We start from the raw sequence: 17420 nt of genomic DNA on the forward strand, positions 1-17420 counted from the left end.
CTGTCTGCAAATCACCAGAGGCCAGAGCAGAGGCAAGGGACAAATCCTTTCCTCACACCTTTCAGAGGAGCCAGTCCTCCTGACACCTGGAAGTCAGAATTCTGACCCCAGAACTGTGGGAAGAGAAATTTCTGTTGTTTAAGCCACCAGCCTATGGTACTAGCCCTAGCATCTAATACACAGATGACTACAGCCATTGGGTCAGAGAAGTGAGATACCCTAGTGGGCTTATCATGTCCTGATAAGCCAGTGAGGCTCCTCTCCTATGAACAAGGCAGTGCCCTCCACTCCCTCAGGTTGGGCGTCCAAATGTAGCTCATTACGCCTAACTCAGCTGTCATCAGGGAAATTTTCTAAGCAGGCAGTGACTAAACCATAAAATTATTCTTTAAAGGCATCCAGTGAAGTCATCGAACCCAGTTTTAGAATTGCCAATAACCATATCTGAAATTTCTACAGGCTATGTGATTAGACAGATCTGGGTACAAATATCAGCTCTTCCCTTGACCAGCTGAGGGCTTTGGCAAGTTATTTCACCTTCTCAGGAGCTCAGCTTCCCCATTCTTAAAATGTAAAAGTAGAAGCAGGAAAAAACCACCTATTTCCAAGGGTGGTCATGAGTATGGAATGAAAGCGACAACAACAGTATGAAATCCAGCAGGGTGCCTGGCCACGTGCATACGCTCTGACAGTGTTAGTGACCTTCCCCATCCATGTTTATAGTTGATCTTATTTGATGCTTATACCAACGGGCTTGCCCAACAGTGCAGGAGGCAAGATTCTACTCAGGTCTTGACACCAAGATCTTTTCCTGGAAGGAACCACCTCTGGTCCTCGGCCCTCCCTAAGTTGTGTTGTGGCCTCCCTCTGTCACTCTGGTGAAATCTGGGTTGGAACTCTGTGGGTGCGGAGAATCTGGATGCAGGTCCTAGTAAACACCTGTATAAAGACTGCCAAGCAGACAGACAGGCTCCCTGGTCAGCTGGAATAGTGGCTGGCACAACACTTGTTGCCCAGTCTCATCTAGCGACTGAATCAGAATCAGACTTTTAATGCTGAGTGGGACTTTAGAGATGGAAGAATCGGCTCTCCTTATTTTATGGATGAGGAAGCAGCAGGTCCAACGGTTCCAGCTGGCATCAAGTTGAATGGTCTTATGAACAGCAGTTTATGTTCCTTCCATTCTATGGTTTCCCCTCCTCACAGAGCCAGCCCAGAAATGAAAGAACCAGAATAGATCCAAAGACATGTAAAATATCCTCAGAATAAACCTTTGCCTGAAGAGAAATGTAGCTTTCGTGGAATTGAGGCCCTTCCTAGCTCTATGATGCTTAGACCAAGCCAAGGTGAAAGTGGACTTCAAAACGGAGCTGGACCGCCATTCATTCAAAAAAGGGGCAGTCAGTCTGCTCTCTGGTGGGGGCTGAAGCTTGCTCATCTTAGCCCTGAGCACCTAACAGCTCCTGGTGGAGCTCACCTCAGCAGTGGCAGAGTAGGCCAAGGGGCCAGGGGGTGGCGACTCCTGTTTGCAAAATCTCCTGAATTGGCTGACTCCCATTTACATGCTGTTTCTGGCAACAGAGATCAATCTGGGTCACCTCTCTGCCACTGAGTAAGTATGCTGAAAATTATTACCATTTCAGACAAATGTTTAACTATTCGCAGATTATCTGTGACACCACAGGCCAAAGTCACAACAGCCTAACCTGGGAGTGGGTTTACTTTACCTTGTGATTTATGGAATGAGAATTATGGGTGCTCTGTGGGACTAATTTAATACGAAACATTCAGATGTCTGTCTTATAATGCCATTCATCTTTCCTTAGCCTGCCTGCACCAGGGGGCATGTGGTTCAGAGAGCATGCTCTCCCTTCTCAGCCACAAATCATCACACTTGTGCAAGGGGGTGACATGTCTTCTCTCCCAAGCTGGGCTGCCTGCAGCCGAGTCAGGCAAGCAGTTAAGGGTCCGTCTGGGTGATGATGGGAGAAGAGTGTTTTCCATTCTAGCAGGCCTTAGGAGTGTTTTAAAAGTTACATTGGGCAAAGAAGGGAACATAATCAACATTGCTTTGGTTTCACTTGTTGAAAAAAGAAATATAATCAGCCTATACTGTCTCATTGCATACAAGACTCATTTTATAAGAAAGCTATGTGATATATTCTGTAGGTGGATGTGATGTGTGTCTTTTCTCAGATTGCTATAACAAAGTGGTGGTGGTTTAGTTGCTAAGTCACGCCCAACTCTTACAACCCTGTGGACTGAAGCCCACTGGGTTCCTCTGTCCATAGGATTTCCCAGGCAAGAATACTGGAGTGGGTTGCCATTTCCTTCTCCAGGAGATCTTCCCAACCCAGGGACTGAACCGAGGTCTCCTGCATTGCAGGCAATATTTTAACTGGCTGAGGCACCAGGGAAGCCCTATAACAAAGTTCCATAGGCTTATAAACAACAGAAATTTATTTCTCACAGGTCTGGACCCTGGAAGTCAGAGATCAGAGTGCCAGTGTGGTCACATTATGGCGAGAGCCGTCTTCTGTGCTGACCTCTCATTATATCCTCACAAGGCAGATAGCAGAGCAAAGAAGTAAGCGCCCTCGTGACTCTCACAAAGGCACTAATTCCATGCAGAAGGGCCCCATCCTTATGATCTCACCTATTTTTAATTACCTCCTGAAGATCCCACCTCCTCATACCATCATATTGGAGCATAGGGTTTCAACATACATACAGATTTGGAGTGGGGGACACAAACATTTAGTCCATAACAATGCATGTGAGGAGAAGAAAGTTCTACAGGCAAATCAAACTCTGATTCAATGCTCTTATGAAAAAGCAGGAACTTTTTTTAACTAACCAGTTATCTGAAACCTTACATTCATTCAACAAACATCCCTAATGCCTACTATATTCAAAGAGGAAACAGACAGAACAGGCTCCATCTTAAAAACAGGACTCCATCTTGGGCCGGACTGTGGACTTTGAGCTATATGCCCAGGATGTTCAGAAATGACATACCAACTGCAAAACCAGACCCCCTGGATGGAAGAGCCCAGGGGCTCATACCTAGACTCTCTGTTGCCCAAGAGAATACCCTAATTATCTGTGTAACCAGACAGAATCATAAATTCTATTACGCTTATTGGGTATGACCACAGGCCTATTGATAATTGTCCACTGTTAATTAACTACCTAGGCTTAAGGCATATGAATCACGGGTTAACTTTGGCTGTATCTTTCTTTTCCTTTGTTCAGACTAGTTTCAGGGAATTTGGGGAGGTGGGTTTGGGCCAAACATACACTTAGAGTATATAAGGTTTTCACAAAAACTGGTCGGGGTCCTTGGGTAGGAGGAGACTCTGCCTTGAGCCCGCCGGTGTCATAAACTGCGCTCCACTATCTGCATTGTCCTTCTGAGTGAGTTTGTTTCCCGGAACGCATGGCTACAACAATATGATATGGAATATTCAGGCACTGGAAATATAAATGTGAACACGCTGGCCTTTCGTTCAAGGAGTTTACCAACCAGCGGAAGAAAGGCTACGTCAACAGTAGTGAGTGCTACAGCTGAGGCGGGCAAAGGGGGAGCACATGGAAGGCAGTTCCCAACAGAACTGGGTGTAAGGAGGGGTCAGGGACTTTTCCCCAGAAAGCTGTCGGAGGAGAATACGTATAGGTAACACACGATCTGAGGGAACCAAGGGCACTTTTAGGATGAGTGGAACACAAATCTCTGTGGACACAGGAGTGACAAAACAGACTGCACGGCGAGGGGAGCATAGTCTTCCCAAGGCACGGGAGGAGTGTATTCTACATTTAGATGACAGTCCAGGGCCACTGGAAGTTTTTAGGCAAGACAGTAACATGATTTGATTTTCATTCCAGAAAGATCATTCTGGCTACTACTTGGATAAAGAATTGGAGAGGAGTGAGGCTGGGGTTACACCATGACTAGTTAGAAAAACCACCAGAATTGTCCATGGAAGCAATGGCAGTGGCTGAAGTGTAAGTAAACAACTTTGAAGCACTTAAAAGTCCCATAGACGCACCCCATTTTTCTCATAAAGGTAGCTACAAGTTGCTGAAATGAAAATTGACTTTTGCTGCCATGTCCGGAGGGAGACAGAGGGCGGGGCTGCAGCCTGCTGCTCATGCTGTCTTGCGCACTGTGCTGATTCTTCCCCACTGCCACTGAGAATGCCTTCCTAGGATGCCTCTTAAACACACAGCTTTAGTCCAATACATCACTGTGCCCCATATCAACTTTTTCATGGGAACTGGGCAATATCTAATAGGGAATGCCACTCCTTGGGTGTCCTGGAATGTAACAAGAATTGGCAACTCAAACATAGTTGATGACAGTCAAGTTCAGTAAGTAGAACTCACTTTTCAGCACTGAGAAATTTGCTAGCCAGGCTGACCTTGCAGAGTGAGATATGATAACAAAAATCAAAATCCACAATGGAATCCAGCCTATCAAAATGATTGCATTAAACAAGAGGCAAGGAAAAGTCTGATTTAAAAAAAAAGGTATTTGACTTTCTGAATTGATTTGAGAAAATTCCCTAGATGACAGAGTGTCTTAAGTTTTGCCAGGATGTTGCTGCAAAATCCACTTCCTCAGACAGACTTGCTTGTATTCAAAAGTATAACTTAAGAGTCCATCCTGATATTGTAAGCAAAGTCACAGATTCCGTCTTCAAGGTCATGTTGCTTGTATAGCAAAGACCAACAGTGTTACACCATCAAAGTCAAATTTGAGGATGCACCCAAGGACAAGGTTCTTATTGACTGAAGAGGAATAGAGTCAGCCTAGCTGATACCATGCTAATTTCATCCCTCAGGGGTGAAGGGAGAAAAGAATCATAACAAGAGCAGAATCATGGGTTTTATACTGCAAATACCATGGAGCCCCAAATGCCAGCCAGGTCCACAGCTTCCTGAGGAAGGATCAGCCCACACCACCATTGCCTACACGGGCAAGCTGTGCTTTGTATCATGGGATCCCTGACATCCTAATCTAACGGAATGAGTAAAAGGCAGCTACTGGCTGGCCTCCAACCATTCAGTCTTCCATCAGGAGACACAAAGGAAGTAATTCAGAGGGTAGCGTGGCCCTAGAGCCAAAAGAAATACAAAAGGGAGGCAGGAAACAGAAGCCGTGAGGCAGCAGAAGCCCTGAGAGAAGACAAGGGAGCGTCTCAGGAAACTCACAGATCAAGAAGGACAGGTATCACCTAGCTTGTAGTAGGAGAACGGTTCTCATTCTGAAGATGTAGTTAAAATTCTTTGAATCCATTATTGGAAAAAAAAAATTGCTCTGTAGAATACACTATTTAGGACAACTTGAGCTATTGTAACACATAAAATCCCAAGTAAATACATTCCATTGACTTAATAAAATTTCATTGACTTAAAAGTACAGAGGAAAGCAGAAGTGAGGAAGAGGAAGGGTGAACTACGAGGTGCCCATTTGGACAGAGTCAGGCTGTGTCTCTGGAACAGAAACCACCGTGAAGCCTGTGTACTGGGCTCTCCCATGCTTTCCCCTTTCTTTGTTAATCCTCCTAACAAACCTCCACCTCCGGAGGTAAATTGAGTGTGTCTCTAACGTGTAACCTGAGCAAGTTTAATTTAACATACAACGTCTAGTGCAGCTTTCATGTTATTAATAGTTCCCTTTAACCCCTGCACTTAAAATAGAAAAACCCAGACCAGTTAGCATGACCTACAAGGCCCTCCACAGTCTGGGCTGGTGCCCACCGCTCCCACCTCAACTCATGCTTGTCACCCACCCCAACATCCCAGCCTGTTCACTAATTAAGCAGTCACCCACCTACTTCATTCACCTTTACATGCCCAGTACCCAGAACAGTATCTGGAGGTAGAAACATATGAATTAGGTCTTCGAAAAGCTTATTTTCTTTACAGCTTCTGTCTTCTAATGAAAGTATCTCCCAGCCTATATGGATTTCACTTATGGGACAAGAGAACTACTCTCAAAATTAATTTTTCTGAGAGCCCTTGTTATTGAACTGAAATAATATCCCATGGAATTGTACACTGTTAGATGAGCCTGCCAGGGATATGGGTGGCTCAGGCTTCTGTATTAACTAAACCTGGAGGAAACACAGACAAGAGAGGCTCAGCCTTCCCCATAGTAAGCAGCTCCTTCACTGGAGAAAGGGTTGTATGTGCTTAGTTGCTTAGTCATGCCGGACTCTTTGCAACCCTATGGACTGTAACCTACCAGGATCCTGTGTCTATGGGATTTTCTAGGAAAGAATACTGGAGTGGATTGCCATTCCCTTCACCAGGGGATCTTCCCCACCTAGGGATCGAACCCACGTCTCCTGCATCTCCTGCATTGCAGGCAGATTCTTTATCTGCTGGGAGAAAGGGTTACTTTGGTAAATAAGACCCCTGTCCCTGTTCCACAGCTCTCTCAGTTTGTACATAAAAAAATGCATAAGAAAACCCCAGGAAGCTGGATATTTCCCCACCTTCAAAATTACTCTGCTCTTTGATTCATGTACCATAGCCCTGACATTATTTCTGTGACCTTTAAAATAGCAGATGTTATCAGCACTGACGGCAGCTTATTTAACATGGGAGGCTTCAGCACCTCAAACTCCCTCGTGTTTCCTCCAGTGTCTACGTCCTGGTTACCATCTCTGGGTGGTTAGTTTCCAACTCCTTTCTTTCTCAAGGAAACAGTGAGGAGTAAACATGACAGCATTTAGACTCCAACCCCCACACAGGCAGTAATTGCTTCTCTGCCTTCATAGCCCCTGAACACCAAGGTAAAAGGGGCCACAGCGTTCTCAGAATTGGTGTTTAGTGCTTGAGCCATGCCCAGCTCACAAGCACAGAACCCTGGCCGAGTTTCCACACGTGTGGTCAGCTACCATCCTCCATGACTGGGGCTTGCTACCTGCAGACTCCTTGCTCCACTTCAGGGGTACAGAAGAAAAATTTCCGCCACTGAGCCTGGGACTCTGTATTTTATCAAGCTCCCCAGGCGACACATGCACAGGAAGCTCTGAGAATCATATTACGGAAGCACCCCTCGCTGATCCACAAATTGCTACGGGGAGAGTTATTGTTAAAATGAAAGACAGGATTTAAAGGCCCTTAGAAGAGAAAAGGGGCTTCCCTGGTGGCTCAGACGGTAAACAATCTGCCTGCAATGCAGAAGACCCAGTTCTGTCCCTGGGTCAGGAAGATCCCCTGGAATAGGAAATGACAACCCACGCCAGTATTCTTGCCCAGAAAATTCCATGGACAGAGGAGCCTGGCAGGCAACGATCCACAGATTGCAAAAAATTGAACACGACTGAGCGACTAAGACACACAGAGAAGAGAAAAAATAAGGGAGATTGAGGAGAAGACCGAAAGGCAAGGAGAGAGAAGCACTGGAAGGAAGCAGGGAAAAAGTGGGAGCGATGAACACAGAGAATCAAATCTTATGCTTCGGGGGTACTAATCCTAGCAGTTCTGTAAGGCTCCCACCTCTCCTCCATTCTTTCTGGCAGAGTCTGCAGGGTAATTAAGAACTGCTGGTGGTGGCATCTAGACATTGACCCCTCAACTGTTCTAGCTAGGGTCTGCCCAGAGCTGACATTTTTGGACAATTTTGCTGGGGTTAAAACCCCAAGTTCAAAACTTCTAGGGCTGCTAGAGACAGTGTTCATTGCTGGGTCATGTCCAACTCTTTGTGACCCCATGGACTATAGCCCGCCAGGCTCCTCTGTCCATGGAATTCTCCACGCAAGAATACTGGAGTGGGTAGCCATTCCCTTCTCCAGGGGACCTTCCCAACCCAGGGGTCTAACCCAGGCATCCTGCATTGCAGGCAGATTCTTTACTGTCTGAGCCACCAGGGAAGTCTCGGACTGCTAAGTCAGGACCTGATCGATCCAGCGGTTGACTGAACCGTCTATATACCCCTAAACCAGCACAAGAATGCAGCGGACAATGAATGATAGCACATCCAATTCAGAATCACCACTGTACTTGCCATATAAATATAATTTCCTGTCTCCTTTCTTCCTCCCTCCCCCAACCCAGTTGCACCCTGGGCATAAGCACTTCTTCTCTCCTCATATATTTCTATTTGCACACATGGCACAGGGTGACAGCCTATTGATAGTGTTTCATATTACAGACTCACAGACCCAGGAAATACTGTAGCTGGCAGCAGGCAACCACTGAATGTCCGTCATTACTTTACTCTCATCAGCACTCACCTGAGTGGTCTTTGTTGATTCTGCTTTGCGTTTGCTTTTGGCCAAGCAACCCCAAACCAGGCCTTTTACTTAGAATTCTCGCTTATTGCTTTTTGAGAACAAAACTGCTGCTCTTTCTTTCTGCTAAACCCCACTTGAGGAGGCGTTGAGATCTGCTCAGAGGCAGGAGGGAACTAGAGCCACTGATTTAATAAAAACAACAGAGGATCACCACTGGGTCCAAATTCCATTTAACTGAGGACATTTACATCTGATTTGTGAAGATCTAGAATAACATGGACTTACGTGGTTTGATCACTCCCTTCTAAATGATGTCAGAAAAAAACATACTGTTTGGGTGAATTGTAAGTCTCAATAACATTCAGCAGCACACGGGGCTATTAATTAAGGTTAGCTTACAAATGCTGCTGCCACTGGCCACAATTTCTAAGTGATTCTCTCGCAAAAGAGAGCAGAGGTATTTTTACCTTTTTGTTGTGGTTTGCTTGTTTGCTTTGTTTTCTTGATCCAAACAAAAAAATATTCAGTAATTATGAACAATCAAGAACAAAATGGAAATTCAGGGTTATCACGCCACAAAACTACATCTGGATTTTGAATCACTTCTAACATGTCCTGTTTTATAAACCTGCCATAAGTACACAGATATAACACTTATTTATAAATGGTGCCATAATTTCAAAATGTTTGTCAAGCATTCAGACACATTGTTTTCAGTTAGTTTACTTAAAAATATGCAGCTTCATCCCAACACTTAATCAGGTAACAAAGGCTAGAGGTGGGACAGAAACATCCAGAAAATTCTTTCTTCCAAGGACAATCACAAACGCGGGTACATGGTTGATTAACATCTGGATCAACTTAAGGGTGTTTGCAAACCAGCAGGAAATAAATTTCGGGAGAACACCACAGACTTGAGGATGGTTGCTTTAGTATTTAATAATAAATGATTTCCAGTTGATAGAAAAATATTGAAATGTGACTTATATATATGAGGCTGATTCAAATTTGATAAGCATGTCCCCAAAGGAAATTACTGGGTTTATTAAAATCCTCGGAGGGTTGAATTGAATTAAAATAGTCTTATCCTATAGTTCTTGCTGAAGGTAGAGTAACTGCCCTCCAGTCCACATGGTTGGTGATCATAGAAGGGCAAAAGAGCAAGCTGTTGTGTATGCAACTTGGAATTTTGCCTCAGTGTGCTTTGCTTTTAGTGGTGGCAGTCCACATGATCCAGGCGATCATAGAAGAAGGTCACTAATAAAGAGCAGGGCTGTTCTTAGTCTGAAGTTAAAAATGGCTACGAACTGCCAAGATACTCTGCGTAAGCCATCGTCAACAAAGTACATGTCACTGCCTTGCTGGTAAAATGTGATGTGTTGATGACTGTTATATTACATCTAAAATCACATTTACGAGTAATAGAAAAGTTCAGTTAAGACTTTTGCCTTACGTCTCCTGGTACACTGATAGAGTGTTGTGTGATATTACCAATTTTCGCTTCAGACATGTTCACACACAACAGTGAAGACTTCACAAGAATCTGCGCATTTGATCCATGGTGAAATCACAGCATTTTCATAGCAAATCAACTTTTCCTTGGCAGCAAAATGATAGGTACTTTTTCACCTAGAGAAATGCCCTTCTTTTCAAGGAATCTGGAAAAAAAATAAAACTAGTTCTATGTCTCTGGGGATTGTAATCCAGTTTTTATAAGAAGAGGCCCAGCAGGTAAGAATCCTACTGGCCCACTTTGTGACCGGGAGCATGTTCCTTAACCCTTCTCGTTCAACAAAAGGAAAAGCGAAATAGGGCCACATGCGATCTTTCTTTCATACGTATCACAAAGGTGTCCTGGAATGCCTTCACATCTCTAACACTGCACAACACATAGAGAAGAGGTCTGCAAAAGGGCAAATTGTTGTGTATGCAACTTGAAATTTTGCCTCAATGTGCTCTGCTTTTAGTAGTGTCAGAGGCAGCAGGAATTTATTCATGCGACCTGACTGATTTGCAGACTGGGAGTAAATGCTAGGCCTTTTGCAGCGATTACCAAGAGCCCCCTTCAGTAGAAATGATCTACTGCCTTCCTGCACCACATTACAGTGGCGGATTGAGGAGTGAGCCCAGATGAGCCATTCTGCACACTTCTAGCCAGGCTGCGATTTATACTCAGATGGAGATGCCAAAGGCTTTCAGAGGAAAAAAGAAGAGCATTTCTCTGGAAAATTTTTTTTACCAGAACTAGAAACCAAACTCTGGTGTGTCACTGATATTTTTCTTAAAAAATAATTCTTTCTTCATAGCAGAAAGAAATTAAAAGGTAAATTAAAAGGACTCTTCCAGACCCAGGAATCGAACCCTGTAGTATTGTTACATATGACTGCTAAGGCTCTCCCTTGACCCCTTAAGAAAAATCCCCACATGATTTTTTCCCTTCAAGTGGTGCATATATCCTTTCCCTAAGTTTCGGTATTCAGGACACAGTCCACGGCTTTTGGTTACTGAGCTTACGTCAGAAATGATCCAGCTTCACTCTGTGAACAACATCTAGCTGTGCTCGTGAGGAGTCCTATTACCACAGGCCAAACCAAGGGGAAGTGGAAGAGGAGAAAGCAATTCATGTGGGGTTTGGTGGCCACCAGCCATTTCATTTTCATTTAGCAAATGTAGGATTTTAGCATGGAACCTTGAAAAATAAAGTGGCTGAGCCAGAAAAATGTCGGTTTGACTCAAATTTAGCATTAGGTAGTCAAAGAGTCTTTGTTACTATCAAATTATAGATATATATATATAATTTATATATGTAATATAGATTTATTTGTATATATAGTACATATACTACTTGACCCTACTAAATATAACTATATATATATATACACACTACAATTATCAGTCTATTTTATTATCAAATTATATATAAGAATAAAAAATATTTTGCTGTTGTTGTTTAGTCACTGTATCATGTCTGATGCTTTGTGACCCCCATTGACTGTATTCTGCCAGGTTCCTCTGTCCATGGGATTTCTCAGGGAGGAATATTAGAATGGGTTGCCATTTCCTTCTCCAGGACTCTTCCAGACCCAGGAATCGAACCCAGGTCTCCTGCACTGAGAGGCAGTTCCTCTACCCCTGAGCCGCCAGGGAAGCCCATGTAAAATGAATAATATAAAATTATTTCTATATATATAGTACATATACTACTCTTGATCCTACTAAATTTAAATACATATGTAAATATATATACACACACTACAACTGTTAGTCCATTTTATTATCAAATTATATGTAAGAATAAAAAAGTATATATATAATAATATATGCTATTTGATCCCACAAAACTATTTTTCAGTAATAACAAATATTTTCCTTTTTCTTTTCCTGGGAGAAAATACACCTAAGATAGATCACTGTCATTGCTTTGTCGAGTTTTGTTGTCTTTCTAAGAGCAGATTTGAGGCATCAAATGCCACTGTGTAAAATGGAGCGAGTATGGTATAAAATTAAGAACGATGGCTAATCATCACATCACATCCTAGCAAACACATAAGTATGTCCACACACCTATCCCAGTGAAACAGAACACGAACTAGGATGGCTCTGCCAGGAATTCAGCGCGTGAAGGTAGCAGGGAATGCAGCTTTGTGGATGGCGACAGCATGATGTCTGTGGCTTGAGGGCCCTGCTGCCTGCAGATTCGGGCATAATTTGCTCTGATCTCCACCAGTTGCTTTAACTCTGTTAAAAAAATTATTTTGAGAGACAAGTCAATGTATTTATAGCAAATAATTAAAAGTTCAGGATGATGAAAAACTCGAAGATCCTTCAGAAACCCTCGACTCCCACGCCAGACTCTCTCATTACACACTTGACTTGCTTATCACATCAGATATGTGTTAACATTCTTTGGATTTCTACAGAATGGCAGTTGCTAGAGAGGGCTTCCTTCCAAGCTTTTTATAAAGCCTGAATTGGAAGCTAACCTAGAAGTGGTCTAAAAATTGAACCCACTGAAAAGATGGTAAACACAGCATTGAGAACCATGTTCAGAGCTGAAGACAAATGGCATAAAGCACTCTTTTAACTTTGTTAGGGGTTTGTGTGAAAGACACCATTCTAACAGTGTCTGATTTGTTTTGCCAAAACAAATCCATTTTTCAAAGACCAAATGTGATTCTTTGGTGACTTTCACATGCTGAATGTTTTTACATTATAGTACATAAAATAAGGTCTTACTAGGCGTTTAGTTTTGAAAATCCCAAGCTGCCTTATTTTCTACCACATACTTAAGTCAGTAGGTCACAGAAGAATTATGAACAGCATGATTCATTAAATGTCCCTTCACAAGAGTATATATGTACATGTATATATATGCTAGTAGCATTTCTCTCTTTTTTAAAGCATTCTGAGTGTTTAGATGTCTACCAAATGATTATTTCTCATTTAATTATTTCAGGAAAAACAATAAAATGGCAGTTCATATAATAAAATAACTTTCTAATAGCAACTAAGTTAGACTCTGCTATCAGTTAGATTTTCTAGAACATATATCACCCACTGAACAGATCTTAGACAACTGGGGGAAACCACTAACACTTTCACCATTAAAGGAATATGAGGACCCATTTTAAGAGGAGAAGAAACAGCTCTTTCACATCATAGTAATCGATGTGGTTAAAGAATTGAAGACACAAAAATGAATGTCTATTTAGCCTTGTCAAAGGTCTACAGAGCTAACAAGGAAGAAAAGGGTAAGAAGAGTAACGTTTGCATTTTCAGTTTTCTCTTTTCCTTTTGCAGTTTTTATGTGTAACAAGCTTGGTTCTGGGAAGATAGCCTACATTTCTCTCTGTGTTTTGGATACCTCTCTGGCTAGGTTGGAAAAGGCAATGGCAACTCACTCCAGTACTCTTGCCTGGAAAATCCCATGGATGGAGGAGTCTGGTGGGCTGCAGTCCATGGGGTCACTAGGAGTCAGACACAACTGAGCGACTTCACTTTCACTTTTCACTTTCAAGCATTGGAGAAGGAAATGGCAACCCACTCCAGTGTTCTTGCCTGGAGAATCCCAGGAACGGGAGAGCCTGGTGGGCTGCCATCTCTGGGGTCACACAGAGTCGGACATGACTGAAGCAACTTAGCAGCAGCAGCAGCAGCTGGATAGGTTTCCTGTTATTTATCTGAAAGGCCCAGTGAATACAGTGGGGCCAGGAGGGTGAGGTCCAGGCAATAGAAGGCCATCCCAAGAGTACGAAAGATTAAGGATAAATAACAAAAGGACTAGGAAGGTAGTTTCTACCACACCACTTACTAGTCAATTACTTCAAGTGTGTTCATATACTTAACTAGATCCAAAACTCTTTCAGGGAAGGAAACCTGGCTTACATTTCTTTTATTAGCAATGGAATACAGAAAGCTGTCAATTAGTACTTCCTGTTAAGAACAACATCACTGGTTCATTCTAAGTAATTCTTCTAAATAATTACATAGTGAGGGTCACCAAGAACTGGGGTGAGGTGTAATGGTGAATGATGGGGACAAATACAAAGAATATAAAGATTAATGCCCTTCTTAGATGTAGGATGGTGCTGGGGGAATCTGTGTGGTATCCTCAGAATAGTGTTAGGTATCCACATAAATCCTTGTCTTCCTCCATTTTAGTTTTCATTCCCATATTTTTGCCCTTTCTAGGCTAAGTATAAAGACAGGATTGCAACTGTTTTAAAATTTTTTCGTTTATATATCTTATATATGACATAGGTCCATCTAGTCAAGGCTATGGTTTTTCCAGTGGTCATGTATGGATGTGAGAGTTGGACTGTGAAGAAGGCTGAGCACTGAGGAATTGATGCCTTTGAACTGTGGTGTTGGATAAGACTCTTGAGAGTCCCTTGGACTGCAAGGAGGTCCAACCAGTCCATCCTAAAGGAGATCAGCCCTAGGTGTTCTTTGGAAGGACTGATGCTAAAGCTGAAACTCCAGTACTTTGGCCACCTCATGTGAAGAGTTGACTCATTGGAAAAGACCCTGATGCTGGGAGGGGTTGAGGGCAGGAGGAGAAGGGGATGACAGAGGATGAGATGGCTGGATGGCATCACCGACTCGATGGACATGAGTTTGAGTGAACTCCAGGAGTTGGTGATGGACAGAGAGGCCTGGCGTGCTGCGATTCATGGGGTCTCAGAGTCAGACAAGACTGAGCGACTGAAGTGAACTGAACTGAAATGAATAATAATTTTATGGTGGCTTTTAAAAGCGATAACCTAACATTAGTTATTTTTAAAATCCCAGGTAATTCATTTCTAATTTTTTTTTCCCACATCACGTGGCATGTGAGATCCTAGTTCCCTGGACCAAGGATTGAACCTGTGCCCCCTGCAGTGGAAGTACAGAGTCTTAACCACTGGACTGCTATGATGTCCCCTGAATCTTCTGATTTCTTTTAAAATGTTATCAGTTTTTCAGGATATCCTGAACATTCTGTCTTTGTTAATGTAGACCTACCCCAGAAAGGGGTTTTAAATTCCTCAGGATAAGTAGGATGAAAGACAAGAATTGGTTTAATACCAAATGTTATATTCTCTTCCATTTCTAACATTTATCAAAAAAATTATTGAAAGACAGACAAGATAATAAACAAGCACATATTTACTTATTAGTAAACAAAATAAATCTGTAAAGTGTATATTTGTTTTTTAAAGAAACATTAAGTTTTAAATAACTTGCAAAGTAGGAAATCAAGGATGCCTCACTTTCCTTGGGTCCATGCTAAAAAATGAATACCTTCAAAGGAGGCCTTTTAAAATTTCTACAACTAAAGCCCCTTGGATAAAACTCAAGACTAACAGAACTTTCGTTGAATGCTTTAGATCAAACAGAGGTAACAGTGAGCTTCCAGCAAAGAAATACTTGGAATTTAACTTTGGTAATATGGCATACAGAAGTGTGGAGTAGGATAGTCATTAAAAATCATCATGATGGGATATAAAATTCAGTAAAAAAAAAAAAAAGCTCTTTGAAGAAACAAGTGAATGCTTTAATTCTTCAAAAACATGATGGAAAAGAAATCATCACTCATACCTCGCTGCGTTCTAAAGCTACGCCCTGTAGACACACAGATGACCATGTCTCGCTCTACGTCATCCCACGAGTGAATTGGCTCTCCATCGGGGGTGTACAGTGCTCTGGCCGGGTGAGCCAGCTTGAGACGAGAGGAGCAGTCATTCAGGAGCTGAAACACAAAGAGACACATGCTGGGTGGGTGTGCGATGTCACAACATGTTTAAGTATTAAAGAATCAACTCCTTGAAGAGAACTATTATCATGATATAAGTATTCATTTTATTTATAATTGCTAGAAAGAGGTATACTGAGTAGCAAAGGGAACTCTTCTCAATACTCTGTAATGATCTATATGGGAAAATAATCTTAAAAAAAGAAAGAGTGGATATATGTATATATCCTGATTCACTTTTCTGTATACCTGAAACTAACACCACATTGTAAATCAGCTATACTCTGATAAAAAATTTAAAAGAAAAGAAAGAGGTATAGAAGGAGATGAGAAGGGTTTACAAATGTTCCCTAATGTGGTTAGACAGTGAGGAACTTCAGTGCTTGTCAGTGGATTCGTCCTTCTTGTTCTCTTCAGTTCAGTTCAGTTGCTCAGTCATGTCTAACTCTTTGCAACCCCATGAACCACAGCACACCAGGACTCCCTGTCCATCACCAACTCCCAGAGTTTACTCAAACTCATGTCCATTGAGTCGGTGATGCCATCCAACCATCTCACCTTCTGTTGTCCCCTTCTCCTCCCACCTTCAATCTTTCCCAGCATCAGGGTCTTTTCAAATGAGTCAGTTCTTTGCATCAGGTGACCAAAGTATTGGAATTTCAGCTTCAACATCAGTCCTTTCAATGAACACTCAGGACTGGATCTCCTTTAGGATGGGCTGGTTGGATCTCCTTGCAGTCCAAGGGACACTCAAGAGTCTTCTCCAACACCACAGTTCAAAGGCATCAATTCTTCGGCGCTCAGCTTTCTTCACAGTCCAACTCTCACATCCATACATGACCACTGGAAAAACCATAGCCTTGACTAGATGGACCTTTGTTGACAAAGTAATGCCTCTGCTTTTTAATGTCCTGTCTAGGTTGGCCATAACTTTCCTTCCAAGGAGTAAGCATCTTTTAATTTTGTGGCTGCAGTCACCATCTGCAGTGATTTTGGAGCCCCCCAAAATTAAGTCTGCCACTGTTTCCATTGTTTCCCCATCTATTTGTGATGAAGTGATGGGACTAGATGCCATGATCTTAGTTTTCTGAATGTTGAGCTTTAAGCCAACTTTTTCACTCTTCTCTTTTACTTTCATCAAGAGGCTTTTTAGTTCTTCTTAGCTTTCTGCCATAAGGGTGGTGTCGTCTGCATATCTAAGATTATTGATATTTCTCCCAGCAATCTTGATTCCAGCTTTTGCTTCATCCAGCCCAGCATTTCTCATGATGTACTCTGCATGTAAGTTAAATTGTTCTCTATTTTTCCATATAGAAGAGACTCCTTTCTGTTTAAGAAATGGCTCAGTGTGAAAGATCTTGAGTTGAAGAATCTAGATTTGTGAGAATAGCTCAAATTTTTTTTTCCAATAAGCAATGCGCTAGAAGGACAAAAGCACTGACCTGGTTCTGGCCTCTGTCTGACCTCAAACAAGTCAGGCAATGTGCCTACGAAAGAGTCTCTTCAGCTATAAAATCAAATTTTGGTCTAATACCTCTTGGATTCTATGATTCTATTATCATCAAAGGTTTTTTTTTTTTAATTGGTAAATTAAAAAGCTATCTGTTAGAGCCTAATTCAATTTCTCTCAATTTTCCCTGAAACAGTAAAAAAAAACACATGCACAGATGCAAAGTGTCAACAGTTTTAAAAAAGATCACTCAACCTGTTGCCAGACCCTGAAGAGTGGTTCCATTAGTGTGCATAAGACTGTAAGACAGAACATATAAGCAAGCAGGAGGAAAGAAAGACATTTCCACACACCGGCCTGACTCCTACCTATCATCCAGGCCAGACAGCAGCTCTCCCAAAATGAAAGGGCCAGGTTCACACAGCTCCAGTCACCTAATACTTCTTTTTATACATCAAATTAGGGGCCACAGCTCACAGCAATTGAG

At 42.3% G+C, this 17420-nt stretch overlaps 1 protein-coding gene across 1 annotated transcript in view; it reads right to left on the bottom strand.

The window, feature by feature from the left end:
• Positions 1–11838: 11838 nt before the first annotated feature.
• The window catches only part of DCDC1 (doublecortin domain containing 1), a 429528-nt gene continuing 423946 nt past the window's right edge, over positions 11839–17420 (bottom strand). The window contains exons 35-36 of the mRNA XM_068988045.1: positions 15330–15480; positions 11839–11987 (exon numbers count right to left, since the gene is read on the bottom strand). Of these exons, the coding sequence (XP_068844146.1) occupies positions 11839–11987; positions 15330–15480 (300 nt within the window). The remainder of the gene's footprint in view (positions 11988–15329; positions 15481–17420) is intronic.

Source organism: Capricornis sumatraensis, chromosome 16 (assembly GCF_032405125.1).
Source record: "Capricornis sumatraensis isolate serow.1 chromosome 16, serow.2, whole genome shotgun sequence".
NCBI classification, from domain to species: domain Eukaryota; kingdom Metazoa; phylum Chordata; class Mammalia; order Artiodactyla; family Bovidae; genus Capricornis; species Capricornis sumatraensis.